A 17338-nucleotide genomic window follows, 5' to 3' on the forward strand; every position below is an offset into this window, starting at 1 on the left:
CGGTTTTTTCCAACATTTTTAGGTGGCCCCTCACACTACCCAAACCATGACTTTACTAACCCTAACCCTGACCCTAACCCTAACCCTAACCCTGACCCTAACCCTTAACAAAACCATACTTAACCCTAACCCTAACCCTGACCCTAACCCTTAACAAAACCATACTTAACCCTAATCCTGACCCTAACCCTGACCCTAACCCTTAACAAAACCATACTTAACCCTAACCCTAACCCTGACCCTAACTCTTAACCAAACCATACTTAACCCTAAACCTGACCCTAAACCTGACCCTAATCCTTAACAAAACCATACTTAACCCTGACCCTAACCCTAACCCTGACCCTAACTCTTAACCAAACCATACTTAACCCTAATCCTGACCCTAAACCTGACCCTAATCCTTAACAAAACCATACTTAACCCTGACCCTAACCCTTAACAAAACCATACTTAACCCTAATCCTGACCCTAACCCTGACCCTAACCCTTAACCAAACCATACTTAACCCTGACCCAAACCCCAACCCTAACCCTAAACCCCCTTAACTAACCCTAACTCTAACCCAAACCCCTAAATTCCATGGTTAAAAAAAAAAAACGCATATGCAAAAAAACGCATACATGAGCATGCCAGTGCGCACATATGCGCATCCATAGGCTATAATGGCCATTTTTAGCGCAAAACGTGCGCATATGTGCGCATGCGCTTTTTTGCAGGGCCAAAAAATGTAACATGCTGCGTCTGGAAAATACAAACGCACACCCCAAAAAAACGCAGCGCATGAAAATCGCATACATGCGCTTACAAGCGCGCAGGTATGCGCACCCATGTTAAATATAGGGGAAAAAAGCATGCGCACATATGCGTTTTTTTCCAGCGCTAAAAAACGCAAATGTGAAACCGGCCTAAATCAGATTTTTGAAAATGAAACTTTATTATCATTTGACCATATTCATATAAAATTTGGGATCCCTCATAGGGATTTTTAGAGATATTTCCAAATGAGACATGCCATAGTGCACCAGTTTCCATTTCCTAGGATGCATATATTCAGATATCCATTGAGGAGTGCTAACAACTCAAGGACCCACGGGCATGATATCTTCCAACTAAACTGTAGGATTGCTTCTACTCAGCATAGCATTGAGAGTAAATGGCGGCAATAATCCTTTCTATCACTGATGATCAGTGGAATGATTCCCTAGAGGCACATACGATGGTGTCGCCAGCCATAAATAATAAGCTAATTCAACTATATATCCTACATCAATCCTACCTGACCCCGAGTAGACTACATAGATTTGGCAGACTGGTAACTGATGAATGTCAGGTGCGGGGAATCGGGAGTGGACTTCTGGCATCTTATTTGGAATTGTGGGATAATACAAAGATACTGGAACGAAATGATAACTACATTGGAATGGATAATTGGGATAATTATTGAATGTAGTCCTATCCTGTGAAATCTTTCAATAAAAAGAGTTTAAAAAAAGGCTTAGTAAGCGTTTAACAAGGTCCCTTAGTCTGTTTCAGTAGCTCCATAATTATGGGGAAGACTGCTGACTTGACAGTCGTCCAGAAGTCAGTCATTGACACATTCCATAAGGAAGGTAAGCCACAAAAGGTCATTGCTAAAGAAGCTGGCTGCTCACAGAGTGCTGTATCCAACCATATTAATGGGAAGTTGAGTGGGAGGAAAAAGTGTGGTAGAGAAAGGTGCACAAGAAACCGGGATAACCACAGCCTTCAAAGGATTATTAAGAAAAGGCCATTTAGAAATTTGGGGGAGATTCACAAGGAGAGGACTGCTGCTGGAGTCATTGCTTCAAGAACCACCACACACAGACATATCCAGGACATGGGCTGCAAGTGTCACATTCCTTGTGTCAGCCACTCATGACCAATAGACAATGCCAGAAGCGTCTTGCTGGGCCAAGGAGAAGAACTACTGGACTGTTGTCCGTGGTCCAAGGTGTTGTTTTCAGATGAAAGTAAATTTTGCACTTCATTTGGAAATCAAGGACCCAGAGTCTGGAGGAAGAGTGGAGAAGCCACAATCCAAGCTGCTGGAGGTCTAGTGTGAAGTCTCCACAGTCAGTGATGGTTTGGGGAGCCATGTAATCTGCTGGTGTAGGTCCAGTGTGTTTTATCAAGACCAAAGTCAGCGCAGCCGTCTACCAGGACATTTTAGATCACTTCATGCTTCCCTCTGCCAACAAGCTTTTTCAAGATGGAAATTTAATTCTCCAGCAGGACTTGGCATCTGTCCACACAGCCAAAAGTACCAATACATGGTGTACAAACAACAGTATCACTGTGCTTGATTGGCAGCAAACTCGCCTGACCTTAACCCCATAGAGAATCTATGGAGTATTGTCAAGAGGAAGATGAGACACCAGACCCAACAATGCAGATGAGCTGAAGGCTGCCATCAAAGCAACCTGGGCTTCCATAACCCCTCAGCAATGCCACAGGCTGATTGCCTCCATGCCACGCTGCATTGATGCAAAAGGAGCCCCGACCAAGTATTGAGTGCATTTACTGAACATACATTTCAGGAAGCCAACATTTTGAATTTTAAAATCATTTTTCAGACTGGAGTTATGAAGTATTCTAATTTACTGAGATAATGACTTTCGGGTTTTCATTGGCTGTAAGCCATAATCATCAACATTAACAAAAATAAACACGTGAAATAGATCACTCTGTGTAATGACTCTATAGAATAGAGGAGAGTCACTTTTTGTATTGAAGAACTGAAAAACTAACTTTTTGATAATATTCTAATTTTGTGAGAAGCACCTGTAGACTCCCTTGTATCCTCCATTTTTCACCTGTAAAGAGGAACCGATGGAGGAAACCCAGCCCTTCCTAGTAATAAGGCGCTTACAGCCAGTCTCCATATAGCAGATCCCAGAGGTATCCCAGCTTCCATCTTTTTACCACTATACAGTGATCTATACTTACAACACACACCTCGGTGGCATCCACATAGTAGATGCTGGCTTGTAGAGCGAGCTGGCAGAAGATCAACATATCAGATCGAAACCAAAGATGGCCGGTACTAGACCAACTCAAGCAGTGAGAATGAGGTCAGAATCAGAAAGTAGAGTAAGAATGGTCATGTAGATAGAGGCCTCAGTTAGCCTGGGGTGTTATGGAAGCCATAGAAGCTCAACAAAGACTAACAGAAGCAATGAAACCAAGTGCAGACTAGATATGTAACTGGTGACGCCCAGCAGACTGTGGGAGTTTAAAAGGATGTGGCGCTGCCCCATAGCACAGGAAAGGCAGGGGAGGGTGGGGTAGACTTATTACTGCACCCCCCATGCCACTGCGCTGGAAGCAGGGTAAGGGACCACCGATATGAGGTGAGGGGGCCGTGAGGGGCAGAGAACACCATAGGGGACTGGAAAAGGGAAATTTGTAGTGTTTGTTCAGTCCCAGGGTGGAGGGTCCGCTGTAGGCAATGCAATAAATCCAAATCAATGCCAAATAGGTTTATTTTTTCTTTTATGACTTTTCTACAATAAATAAACTGGGTTTTTTTTCAAACACATTTATGTTGCCAAATTCTGACAGCCATCAGCCATAATTGATATATAGTGTAAAAAAACTTCATGAAGATCCCAATTGCCTGAAACTCCCCTTCTCGAGCAGATCACAACACACTTCCAATAGTTTCCAGAATCTGGTGAATAGGGAGTCATATTGGATCTTCCACTATCCACCTTGTCACCTGAAGGTCTCAATGAATGTATAGACATCACCGGTCAGTGAGGATTTGCTTGGTTGCTATTATTGTAAACTACATTTTTTTTGCCTTTTGTACTCATTGTTATAGGGACTAGTGTAAAGGGGTTAAGTAAAAATGTTTCGTGTTGTATTTATTACTCTTTACTAACTGGTACTGCTACATGTTTACATGTATTACCGCACATATGACATGGTACTGCTACCCCTTCTGGGTATTACCATAGTTTTGTCTTCATGCTTTACTGTGTTATTGCGTTTACTTGCACATAGTTGTGATAATGTTTACTGCATTTCATGGTTTGTCATTTATAGTATAGGGAAAGCGTAGTGCTTTGTTTGGGACACTAAAGGGGGCACTCTAGTGTATAGAATTCGTAACAGGATAGGGTTAAGTGTAGGAGGGGCTTCCGGGAGTTAAGGTTAGAGAAGAAAGGAAGTTAGGTCAGATGGGGCCAGGGTGCCTGAAGTGTCCACATGGGCTATAGGCCCAGGACGGCTCGGCAGCCACGCAATGTTAAGCAGCGACCGCTCACGTTATCCATCGCCACTGGACATCAATACAGTGGGCCAGTACAGTAGAGAGAGAAGATGTGGCGACTCATAGCCTGGACGGATGCCTTTAGGCCAGGAGTCTGTTGGAGTGAGGAACAGAAGGAAGTTGGAGCTTCGCAGGAAACGGTACAGATGGGTCAGATGCTTTTCAAGAGGCAACCATACCAGGTGGCGGATGATTTCAAGTCTGGGGTGAAATAGGCAGAAGGAATTGTCATGGCGAGGTTAGGCAAGGAAGAAACCAGGAAGCAGTCTAAGGCCGGTTCCACATTTGCGCTTTATGGCGCAGCGACGGCCTGCGCACGGCCGCCGCTAAGCCCCACCCCCTGCCGACTCCCTGCCCGCCCCTTCCGGTCATCGCCGCCTACTAGCGCACATGGACGCTTGCGATCTGCACACCCTATCTTTAGCATAGGGTGCGCAGATCGTGCGCTGGCCGTGTGCTAGCAGGATTTTGCCATGCACTGCGCACTTTTGAAGGTGCGCCGAACGCAGCATGTTGCATTTCGGCGTGCGCAGCGCACAGCCAGCGCACGATCTGCGCACCCTATGCTAAAGATAGGGTGCGCAGATCGCAAGCGTCCATGTGCGCTAGTAGGCGGCGATGACCGGAAGGGGAGGGCAGGGAGCGGGGCTTAGCGGCGGCCGTGCGCAGGCCGTCGCTGCGCCATAAAGTGCAAATGTGAAACTGGCCTAAGACGGTCCGGTCCGGATGTGTGCCGCATAGAAGCGTCAGCAAAGTAGGTAGAGCTGAGGAAGCAAGTGAAGTTGAATGTGCATCCCATGATGTTCCAACTGTGGATATAATGTGTGAAGTTATAAGTAAAGAAAATGTTCAAGTTACTCTGGACTGTTTCTCAATTACTGGGAGTCGCCTCGGAGAAGGGCCAATACCGCCTGGGAAGTGCCATGGGGGACCTGAACCTGGAGACGCAGGTACGTTGAACAGTGAAATGCAATTCTCTGTAAGCGAAGGCCGGGACACAGACGCTTTAATGTCTCTGGCCACGACTATAGTCCTGGCCTCCCCTTACACTAATATTTTACTTTGTTTTCGTCTGTAAATAATTTGTGTGCTTTTACCCAAGAATTGTAAATGCTATTAATACTATATGTAAATTTTTAACACGTAAATCAATGTGATTGGAGGCGATCCAATCATTAAGGTTGTGATGTAATTATGGATTGTGTAAATGACGGCATGTGTTACTCAGTTTGTATTAGCCTGATGAAGGAGCTGGACCGGCTCCATGACACGTAGCTTAGCCCCTTAGTGACCGCCAGTGCGTCTTATTACTGACCTGAGATATAGGAGAATAGCATCCCCCATACAGGTGACAATCCTCTAGCTATCAGCTGTACAATATAGCCAACAACTTGCTGTAGAAGCCATGATCAGTGTTGGCGCCGTCCATATCTGTTTAACCCCTTAGATGGTGCTGTCAATAGTGGCTGCTTCATACAAAAGGTTAACAGAGTGTGGGGGCTTCCTCTTTATCCCCATTGGCGCCCTGAGATCATGATTGTGTGGTCCTGATGTTTGCCGTGGCAGTTCATGGCCAAATAATGGCGGCAGGGAGTTGCGGAATTGCCGCGGCAATTTCCGCGGCAATTCCACACGTGTGCACATAGCCTGAAGTGGTAAAAATATACTTTTTTTTTGTTTTCTGTCACGTCACTTTACATTAATTCCTGAAAATCACCTGAAGGGTTAATAAACTTCCTGAAAGCAATTTTGGGACAGACGTAGGGCTGTTGTAGGGCAGAGGCCCTGGCATCTTCACCATCTGAAGTAAGTATCCCGATGAACAAGGAGAGCTAGGGCGCCCCGTAGTGTTAGGGCCAGGAAAGGTTGTGCCTGGAGCTGCACAGCTAATCCCGGGGAGTAGTAGCCACTCACTTTAACCTAATATTATCTGCTGATTCACACAAGGAGCGCTTTTTTTTTTTTATTTGTTTTAATAAAAGTAAATTTAGAAATCCCTTCTGTATTGTAGAAAAAATTCACATCCAATCTATCCTTCATCCTTATAGGAAATCCTTGTGAGAATAACGGGTTATCACTAAATTGTAAAAAAGAAGATATCAGGAAGCAGTCTAATGGAGAAAACCTCATTACCCTTCATGGACCTCCTGGACTTCACAGCACTTCACTTTCTTATAATCCTCCTAATCATGAGGAACCCTCTCCTGAGCAATCTCACATTGTTACCACAATTCCAGGTGACAAAGAGGATACAAAATTTCAGTGTGACAAGCAACTTACTACAAGCTCAGATTTTTTAGCAAAAAGAAAGCGCAAAGAAAAAAAGTCATACTCCTGTTCAGAATGTGGGAAATGCTTTACAAAGAAATCACAATTTATTATACATGAGAGAATTCACACAGGAGAGAAGCCATATTCATGTTCAGAATGTGGGAAGTCCTTCACAGATAAAGGGGATCTTATTTCACATGAGAAAATTCATACAGGAAACAAGCCATTTTCATGTTCAGAATGTGGGAAAAGCTTTCCAGATAAATCTAAATATGTTAGACATAAGAGAAGTCACACAGGAGAGAAGCCATTTTCATGTTCGGAATGTGAGAAGTCCTTCACAAAGAGATGGAATCTTATTACACATCAGAGAATTCACACAGGAGAAAAACCATTTTCATGTTCAGAATGTGGAAAATCCTTCACAGAAAAAAGTAGCCTTAGTAAACATCTGAGAATTCATACAGGAGAGAATCCATACTCTTGTTCAGAATGTGGGAAATGCTTTACTGTTAAAACTCAATATGTTAGACATGTGAATAATCACACAGGAGAGAAGCCGTATTCATGTTCAGAATGTGGGAAATGCTTTTCAGATAAAGGGAATCTTAATAGACATCAGAGAATTCACACAGGAGAGAAGCCGTACTCCTGTTCAGAATGTGAGAAATGCTTTTCAGATAAAGTGAGTCTTATTAAACATCAGAGAATTCACACAGGAGAAAGGCCATTTCCATGTTCAGAATGTGAGAAATCCTACAAAGATAAAGGGAGTCTTATTATACATCAGAGAATTCACACAGGAGAGAAGCCGTATTCATGTTTACAATGTGGGAAACTTTTTAAAGATAAATCATATCTTGTTGAACATCAAAGAATTCACACAGGAGAGAAACCGTTTTCATGTTTACGATGTGGAAAATGCTTTACAGCGCAGTCAAATCTTTATAAACATCAAAAAACTCACACATGAGAAAACCATGTTCATTATGTGAGTAATGCTTTACAGACAAATTGAGTCTTATTACATACGAGAGAAGTCGCACAGGAGAGAAGCCGTATTCATGTTCGCTATGTGGGAAATCTTTCGTAAATAAATCAAATCTTGTTAGACATGAGAGAAAGGTGTACAGGATAGAAAGTATAATTATGTTCACTGTGTTTTATAAATTTCAATAAACATTGATCAGCATAAATGAGTACACCCCCTTTGATAAGTAAGATTTTAATATCTCACTGAACACAGTTTCTAAAATGTTGGTAACACAGAGTTTCATAGAACATGTTTTTTAATCAATAACATGAATGAAAGGTTAATATATAATGGTGCTGCCTGCATCTCTATATGTTTCACCTTCCTTGTCTATTCAGAGACAGCGGCAGACTCTCCGCCCTGTCTGTGCAGTGTGGTCCTGGGGTTCTCCCTGTTCTCAGTAACCTCCAGCAGAGTGCATAGTGCACATGCTCCTCTTTTAAAGGGGAAGAGTGCACCTGCTATGATGGCCCCAGCCAATTGCTGGGAGGCATCTTGTATAAGTGGCACCCTCCCCAATAGGGAGGTGGTGAAGCATCATTGATTCATTAGTTTGTTGGTCTGAGTTGTTAGGTTCCTTGTTCAGCTCGGAGAGCTCACTTTAAATGAAACAATTACACTCAATGGGTCAATATAATGATCATCTATGTGAATAGTGTGCCCTCTCCCAGATAGTTGGATGGCAGACCATCCGGTACACAATAAGAGAACCAACTGAGACTGGTGAGAGAAAAAACCTGATAAAAGCCGTGAATATGTTCTCCTGTGGATTTGGAGGAATATTCTCCAATTCCTTGCTGATAGTTTTGACAAATGTGTCAATGCCAAGGCATGAGGACAAAGGGGGAAATTTGATCAAAGGCTTTTTGATTATCTCAGGGAGCTTACCTTCATTAATGTCAGTGTGTTCTCATGCCAATTGTACTAGGTCTGCTAACGCCTCCAGTTCCGCCTCTGTTGGAAAAGATAAAAACGTTTTTTCATCATGGAAAATACGCTTAAACAATAACTTTCTAGCGAACAAGTGTAAATCTTTAATCACTGTAAAGTGGTCAAAATTAGCAGTGGGGCAGAACATAAGGCCCCTAATCTCCATGGTTGAAAAAAACGTGGGTACTTAAGTTGATTACCTTGAGTTGGTTAGAATTTGATTCAGGAGAATAGGTTCTCTTGTTGGGAAGAAAACGTAAATTCCTTTTCCTCTTGGGGGTAACCATGGAGGATACAGAGACGGAGGAGGAGGAAATGGAAACATCACTGACAGACGGATCAGAAGAAACTGAGACAGAACGTTCCCTATTTGGATTGTCAGTAATCTGTCTCTTCCACCGGTGAATTTTTTCGGAGGATAAATCATTTTGATCTCTTATCAACTTATTGGTGTGTTTACTTTGAATATCTTTGACCAATGATTCCAAAATCCATATCTAGAGACTCATTTAGGTGATTAAACTGATCCAAAGTCAGATTAGCCTTTGCTGAATAAATCATCCAATTCTTTATCGACGTTAGTAATAGATTTGGCATTCAGACCGATCAAGAGCTCCATGAGTTTCCATGAAGCTTCATTGCAAACATTCTGTTAGGGCTGGCGGAACGCACCAAATAATAAAGATGGTAATTAGGTGCGTTTGCAGTCCGGGATCCACTGTGCAGGGGTGGTAACCTGCTGCTCAGCAATAGCGGATGCTATATGACGGTATACTATAAGAACACATGCGGGTTATCGCCACCCAGAGTGTACAGGGGCAGACTCTGTTGCTTCACAGAGCCGCACTACCGCTGAACAAACGCCGGAGCCTGTTTGTGGCTCACAGATCTCGGCTAAAAGAACGCAGTGTATGGCCACAGAACTCTGCCCCAAGGACACAGGGTTAGAGTCCTTCTAGGCCCACTGAATGCGCGGCATCGCTACCGCGAACGCCGCTATAGACGCTGGCTATGGAGCACGTGCACTGAGGCGTGCCGATTCCCTGGTGAGGACTGATGCCTGACAACCTCTGTCCTACCTAAGCCTGGGCGCTAGCAGGCTAGGCTGCACAACACATGCGTACCAAGGGTAGGGGTTTCATAATGAGTCATTCACCAGAGACATTCGTGCGTGCATACATCACTCACTCCACATAGTCTGTAAATACAGTCTATCCTAGCGCATGGGCGAGCGGCCATGCGAACCTTTTATAGCCACGGGCGTCCGGGACCTTCCTGGCTTCTCGGATGGGCCAATCCGAACCCGAGCAGGACCTGAGCACGTGACCCTCGATCTCCAATGGGAGATCACGTCACGGTCATGCTCAGTGGCCTGACATGAGGACTCAGTCCCTGGAGAATCTCGCTGCTGAGCAGCATGCCTTGTCATAGCTGTGCCAGAGGTGACAGCAGCAAGCAAACCCACAGAGTTGGCTTGGACAGAGCACCGGGACCGCCGAATCTGCTGAGCAGACTCCACTGTGGCTGAAGAAGAATGGGAGATCGCTGGGTGCAAGGCTCTGGATACCTGCTGTGCAGTGGCAGGAACCTGACGCCTAACACTTTCTCCCATGCAGCCACAACTCATCGTCTTCAACTGTGAAAGATGGCGTCACCCGAACCCTCAAACCTCTTGGTATTAGGTGTTTCTGGATATAGTTTTCTAGGAATGCTCTAGTCTCCAAATACGGGTACATTTAAATAATAATCTTTTTATAGATTTTGATAGAGAGTCTAAAGACAAACCATCAGTGGTTGTAGTTGTTGTGCTCATGTTACCAAACACATTCACTTGACCCTGCCAGGATAACTCTCTGGTCTTAAAATCCATCTCAGAAAGTAGATTGGCCTGTGCAGAACACAGAAAATACAAGATTAGCTGGGAGAGCTCACTTTAAATGGAACAATTAGACTCAATGGGTCAATATAATGATCATCTATGTGAATAGTGTGCCCTCTCCCAGATAGTTGGATGGCAGACCATCCGGTACACAATAAGAGAACCAACTGAGAATGGTGAGAGCAAAAACCTGATAAAAGTCGTGAATATAAAATAAGAGTGAAAAGGATAAAATTACTTGATAAAATAGCCTTTATTATAAGAATGGCTCAACAACAAAAATTGTAAAATTAGTGCATAAAAAAGGCAATTCAACCGCTGTAATATATAGAGCATATACTGTATATAAATATATAGGACCATGAATAAAGTGCAAAATACTGGACCAGACAAAGATATGCTCAGGTATCATATGTACCCAAACCACTCAAGCCTAATTGCAAAACCTTATGTAATTAACCAATAGTTTGGTGGGGAAAATATACATATATAATATATATGAAAAGTGCCAAAATAGTGCAAAAAGTGATTTCTCTCACTGGAGTTTGTGCAAAAATTGCAAATTGTGCAAAAGAAGTGAATATCAGTGCTGCAAATAATTCAGACTGCGGCAATATACAAAAAATGAGAACAATTGTGCAGAATATTGAAAATAATTATGTGCAAGTAAAGTGTGCTAGACCAAGGCTGGACGTGTGGGCCAAACAATTAAAACATAAGGCCAGTAATGTGTTAATGAGGCCGGTAATACCTGTGAGGGTGGGTAGCGCGGTGTGCCTGTAGAACGCACCCGACGCGTGTTTCGGAAGATTACCTTCGTCAGGGGGATGGTGACAGCTCTGCTAGAGAGGTTATTTTTAGTCCTGCATATCCAGGACATGAGATGAGGCGGCGCATGCGCCGTCGGCGTAAACCGGGCGTGACGCAGCAAGTAGCATCATGTGAGTAAACACAGCCGACGAAGCCGACGTGTCACTACACATGGAGACGCCGTTGTCGCGCAACGAACCGGCACACCAGGCTGCTCATGCGCACTGCTCAATGCCTGAATAATACCCGAAATGAAATATAAACAAACCAATGTGAACGGCATAGCAAAGTATGGGGCTTAAAGTGCTAAAAATAGTGTGGTGGTCAAGAACTTGACCAAGAATGCTGGAAATGGACATGTATATAAAAAAGAAAAAATGACCACATATATAAATAAAAAATATATATATAGAAAAAAAATATATATATAAAGCATATCCATATCAGAAAATAAACAGGCCAGTAATAATGGCAGAAGAATATGTGAGATAATACAGTTATTGCAAGGGATCAGGGGTTAATAAAAAACTGATACCAAAAAGACATAAAGTGAATCATAGATTGATCATATGTGAAGAAATATATTTATAGCACAAAATATAAGCCAAACATAATGAAGTCCTATAAAACATGTTGAAAACATGGATAAAAAATACATGGATGCAGGAAGCTAATATTTGTTAAAAGGGAAATGAAACTTCTTCCTCTTCTTCACCTTTAAATGTATGAGAGATAGAAGTCCATACAAATTCATGAAGAATTTTGCCTTCAAACGTATGGAAAATGGAGGTCCATGTAAATTCATGAAGCTCAACAAGATTACGATTATAATAAAGGCTATTTTATCAAGTATTTTTATCCTTGTTCCTTGTACAGACTGTGTCCAAGTGTAGTCCGTGTGTGGTCAGTGTCTCATCAATGTTCTGAAACCCATGTACCAGAGCATAGTCCAAACCGCTCCGGCAGTTCCTGAACCCTGAGACCACACCCGTCTGAACATATACTGAATCAAGTCCTGTCTGTTACTCTGTCAGTATTTTTCCTGCCTGAAGCGTAGTCTGAACAGAGCCCTAGCCCAATTAGAGTGCGAGCCTTGTGGTCAGCTGCTGCAGTACCGGGCTCTGCCTAGGAGTGATACCTGGCGGGTACCTGCAGCTGAAGTCTGACTCCGCATTGAGGAGCTCCAGTGAAAACCAGGTAGCTGCTTAGCCACACCCCTGCCTAGGGAGGTTCGGTCCTGTGGCACAGTGCTGTCCACACACCATGTGTGCCTCCTGCGGGCGTGACATAATATAACTAATTGCAAAATCTTCAGTTTTACTCAGATTAGCTGATGCAAAAATTAGTACCCCCCATATCGAAAACTATTACATGCAGTATTTTGTATGGCCTCCATGATTTTTAAGGACAGCACCCAATCCTCTTTGCCTGGAATGAACAAGTTGGTGACATAATAAAACATCTATCGGGGATGCAGTGGGCAGCTAGCCGAAGCCGCATGGACCAGGGCTCATGCCACCAAACGCCCGCTCTCATTTGACGATAGACATTGTACTACTCTGCCAACACAGGGTGAGGGTAAAACAGTGTGTCAACAAAATACCCAAGATGGTGTGAAATTACAAAGCTACACCCTTCTGCTGACTCACTGGGAAAAGAGCAGCTGTGACTTTAGAACTTCCAGGGCCAACTACTCCCACCTGTGGCACACACAGAGAGAAGGTAACAGCAAGCTTAGGAAGCTGAAAGTTCATTGAGGTACATGGTCAGTTGACTGGAGGGTCACAACCTGATTTCTCCGAGCATCTCCATGGAGCCATGTGACTGGTGGGTCCCAATCCTGGCTTTCACAAACATACCCATGGGTTCAATGATGGTCAATGGAGCTGATCTGTAGTCTTTCAGCCGAGGTCTTGGTCCCCTTAGCTGATATCCTGTAGAATGTCAAATCTGTGTCCCTCGCGATGGAGCCATGATCCGGCAGCTATCCTATAGAGTGTTCCTGGGTATGGTTTTGTAAAGACAACAGTAAAATAAACTGTAGGAGCTGATATAAGAGGCAAATAACAACCATTCATCAATTTAGAAATATCAATTTAACCTACAAGAAGTCAACATTTCAGACTCTTGACCAACCAAAGAAAGAAACACATACAGTAGTGTTCAAAATAATAGCAGTCCAATATGACTAACCAAATTAGTGTTTTTGCTATAAATTATATTTCCACATGTCACACAATTTACCAGTTAATGCCGTAGATTCTATGAAAACCACCAGACTCCACATTCATGATCAGCAGGTTTTTGAGTCTGAGTATTAGAATAATTCAAAGGGGAAAGTGTTCACAATAATAGCAGTGTGGAGGTCAGATAGTGAGGTCAATCATTCTGTGAAGAATCAGGTGTGAATCAGGTGGCCCTTATTTAAGAGTGAAGCCGAGACATATTGTACATTCATTGCTCCTTGAAAGCCTGAGAAAAATGAGTCATTCGAGACATTGTTCAGAAGAATAGCATACATTGTTTGAAAAGTGGATTGGAGAGGGTAAAACTTAAAAAGAAGTGCAGACAATAATTGGCTGTTCAGCTAAAATGATCTCCAATACTTTATAATAGAAAGCCAAACCAGAGAGACGGGGAAGAAAACGGAAGACGACCATTCTAATGGATGGAAGAATGGCCAAAATGGCAAAGGTTCAGCCAATGATCGGCTCCAGGATGATCACAGACAGTCTCACGTTACCTGTGAGGACTGTGAGAGAAGATGTCTGTGTGACGCTAATGTAATGTATTGAATACAGTCTGTATAGAGTCTTGTGTTTGGGTGTGAGGAAACACAGGCTTGTATTACTTCATACAAGTCAGCATGCCACAGGGGAAAGGTTTTACACTATTGCAGGTACAGAGGCAGGAGACACGGCAGGCCGGAATAAACCTTAAGTCCAGCATAAATCATAGAAATAGGTTTGTTCAGAGTCTCTCTCTTACTTCCTTTGCTAATGTTGGTGGCAAAAAGAGGGATTCCTGTGTCGACATGTGCTCCAAAGATCTGCAGTAGGAGATGGCTGGAATATTATTATTTACTAGCTGAAGAGCCCGGCGTTGCCTGGGCATAGTAACCAACTGTGGTTAGTTATAACAAGCTATAATGATTATAAAAACCATGCATCTAATCTTCTCCTGTGTGATACTGCTGAGCCGTGTGTTATGAATGAGTCACCGAGGAGGAAAAACAAAAGCAAGCTAAGCCACAGAAAACCAGAGAGGTTAGTAACTAAGCGGATTGCAGATCCCTGATCCTATCCACACAACTAGCAGTAGCCGTGGAGCGTAACTACGATGATCCTAGACGCCTCGTCACTGCCGGAGAACTAAATAAGCCTAAAGCAAGAAAAGGGGAAATCTAAACTGCCCCAGAGCAGACCCCAAAGCAATAGACAGCCCCCAAACATGTATTGACGGTGAGACAAGATGAAAACACAAACACAGATAGAAAAATAGGCTGAGCAAACAATGGGGCCCACACTAACTAGAAAGGACAGGAAAGGAAAGATGCTGTCTGCAATCACGCACAAAACCCTGCCAAAAAAAGTCCAACACTTTCTGATAACAAAAACCCTGAAGTCGCTAGACTTCAATTCCCTATCTCAGCATTCTGGTATATTCTGAAGACAGAGCAAAAAGAGACCAATCTGATCAGGGACAAAAAGCAAACTGGCATAAACAGAGACATAAGAATGGAAATTCAGCACAGCTCCAGCAGGGGCTGGCTGACCATAAAAACTGAGTAAACCAGACCAAATCTCATGTGAAAAAAATAGCAGAGCACACTTAGCTTGAGAAGGCAGGAACAGAACTGGAAACCAGAACCTCAGGGCAGGAAAAATCACCAGCACAAAATTAGGGAGTCGGCTGTCTTAAATCCAGTCAGAGACTCCTGATGTCCACTCACAGTCCTTAAGAAGTCCTTAAACTTCAAACGGTGCTCCTTCTTTTCCGAGCACTGCAGTGCACCCAAAGAGTGGTCTTCCTCCACACATGGGGTATCGGTGTACTCAGGAGAAATTGCAGAACAAATATTGTGGTTCCTTTTCTCCTGATTCCCTTGACAAAATAAAAAAATTGTGTCCGTAATAAATTTTTTGTGAAAAAAAAGGTAAATGTTCATTTTTTTCCTTCCACATTGCTTCAATTCTTGTGAAGCACCTGAAGGGTTAATAAACTTTTTGAATGTGGCTTTGAGCACATTGAGTGGTGCAGTTTTTAGAATGGTGTCACTTTTGGAAGAAATGTTACCACTAACATGAAGTACAATAGGTCACGAAAAAAACAATCTCAAAATCAGCGGGATCCGTTGAAGCATTTCAGAGTTATTACCTCATAAAGTGACAGTGGTCAGATTTCAAAAGTAAGGCCTGGTCATTAACCTACAAAGTGGCTTGGTCCTTAAGGAGTTAAGGGGAAACTTGTAAATGTTTTGGAGTGGCCTACAGAAAGCCCAGACCTTAGGCCAATTGAAAATCTGTGGTCAGACTTGAAAACTGCTGCTCACCAGAGGAAACCATCTAACTTGGAAGGAGCTGGAGCAATTTTGTCTTGAGGAATGGGCAAAAATTCCAGTGGCAAGATGTGAGAGATTTTTCTCAGCATTTTGATCGACAGCCCTGCTGCTCTATTTGCCATAGCCTGTAGATGTTTCCCCAGGTGCCTTCCATCCTTGGTGACTTGATGACTGGACTATCACTCACAACACTGACAGTCCAGCACACACCAGATCCCATTCGGCGGATGAGCAGTCACTCACAGCCTCCCTAGGCCATAGTAAAGATGAAACCAAAAGATTTCCCACATTTTGAGTATGAATGCAATTTTTCTGTGTGACTACTCACGGTTAACAAGATTTGAATTATTTAAAAAACATTCCCCACATTCTGAACAGGAATATGGCTTCTCTCCTGTGTGACTTTGCTCGTGTCTCACAAGTAGTGATGGGCGAGTAGCATTGTTGCTCGGGTCTCCTCAAGCATGCTCGGGTGGTCTCCGAGTATTTTGGCGTGCCCAGAGATTTATTTTTCGTCGGCTCAGCTGCATGATTTGCGACTTGTAGACAGGCTGAATACATGTGAGAATTCCCTAACAAATAGGCATTCCACACATGTATTCAAGCTGTCTAGCAGTCGCAAATCATGCAGCTGAGGTGACGAAACCGCAATCTCTGAGCACGCCAAAATACTCGGAGACCACCCGAGCATGCTCGGGGGAGACCCAAGCAACGAGTATACTAGCTCATCACTACTAACAAGACATGATTTATCTGTAAAGCATTTCTCAGAGTTAGGTCGGAGTCACACTAGAGAGAAATACGGACGAGTGCTATGCAAGAAAAAAAAAAATCGCATAACATTCGGATCAATGTTAACCTATGGGGCAGCTCCCATCAGCCGATTTTTTTCTCACCTGTATTATACGTGCGGGTGAAATCGCAGCATGCTGCGATATGCACCATATTACGCCCGAGACTCGCCAATGCAAGTCTATGGGTGCGAGAAAAAAACGGATTACACACGGACCATGCGTGTGACTTGCGAGAAATACGCACCAGCAATTCAGTGTGCTATAATGCAAAATCACACTGACATGTTAAAATAGAATAGATAGAATTCATGTATACACATATTATACAGTGCCTTGCGAAAGTATTCGGCCCCCTGGAACTTTTCAACCTTTGCCCACTTCAAATATAAAGATAACAAATGTATCAAAAACAAGTGGGACACAATTGTGAAGGTGAACGAAATTTATTGGTTATTTAAAAATTTTGTGGAAAGTCAAAAACTGAAAAGTGGGGCATGCAATATTATTTGGCCCCTTTACTTTCAGTGCAGCAAACTCACTCCAGAAGTTTATTGTGGATCTCTGAATGATCCAATGTTGTCCTAAATGACTAATGATGATAAATATAATCCACCTGTGTGTAATCAAGTCTCCGTATAAATGCACCTGCTCTGTGATAGTCTCAGGGTTCTGTTTGAAGCACAGAGAGCATCATGAAGACCAAGGAACACAACAGGCAGGTCCGTGATACTGTTGTGGAGAAGTTTAAAGCCGGATTTGGAT

General features: G+C 43.2%; 1 protein-coding gene across 1 annotated transcript in view; it reads left to right on the plus strand.

The window, feature by feature from the left end:
- Window positions 1-7768, plus strand: part of LOC141073083 (uncharacterized) — a 70502-nt gene extending 62734 nt beyond the window's left edge. Inside the window, exon 9 of the mRNA XM_073560412.1 lies at window positions 6347-7768. Within this exon, the coding sequence (XP_073416513.1) occupies window positions 6347-7542 (1196 nt within the window). The 3' untranslated portion in view covers window positions 7543-7768. The remainder of the gene's footprint in view (window positions 1-6346) is intronic.
- The last annotated feature ends 9570 nt before the right edge of the window (window positions 7769-17338 follow it).

This window comes from Dendrobates tinctorius, unplaced genomic scaffold (assembly GCF_039654945.1).
Source record: "Dendrobates tinctorius isolate UK_male_01 unplaced genomic scaffold, ASM3965494v1 ptg000296l, whole genome shotgun sequence".
Classification (NCBI taxonomy): Eukaryota; Metazoa; Chordata; class Amphibia; order Anura; family Dendrobatidae; genus Dendrobates; species Dendrobates tinctorius.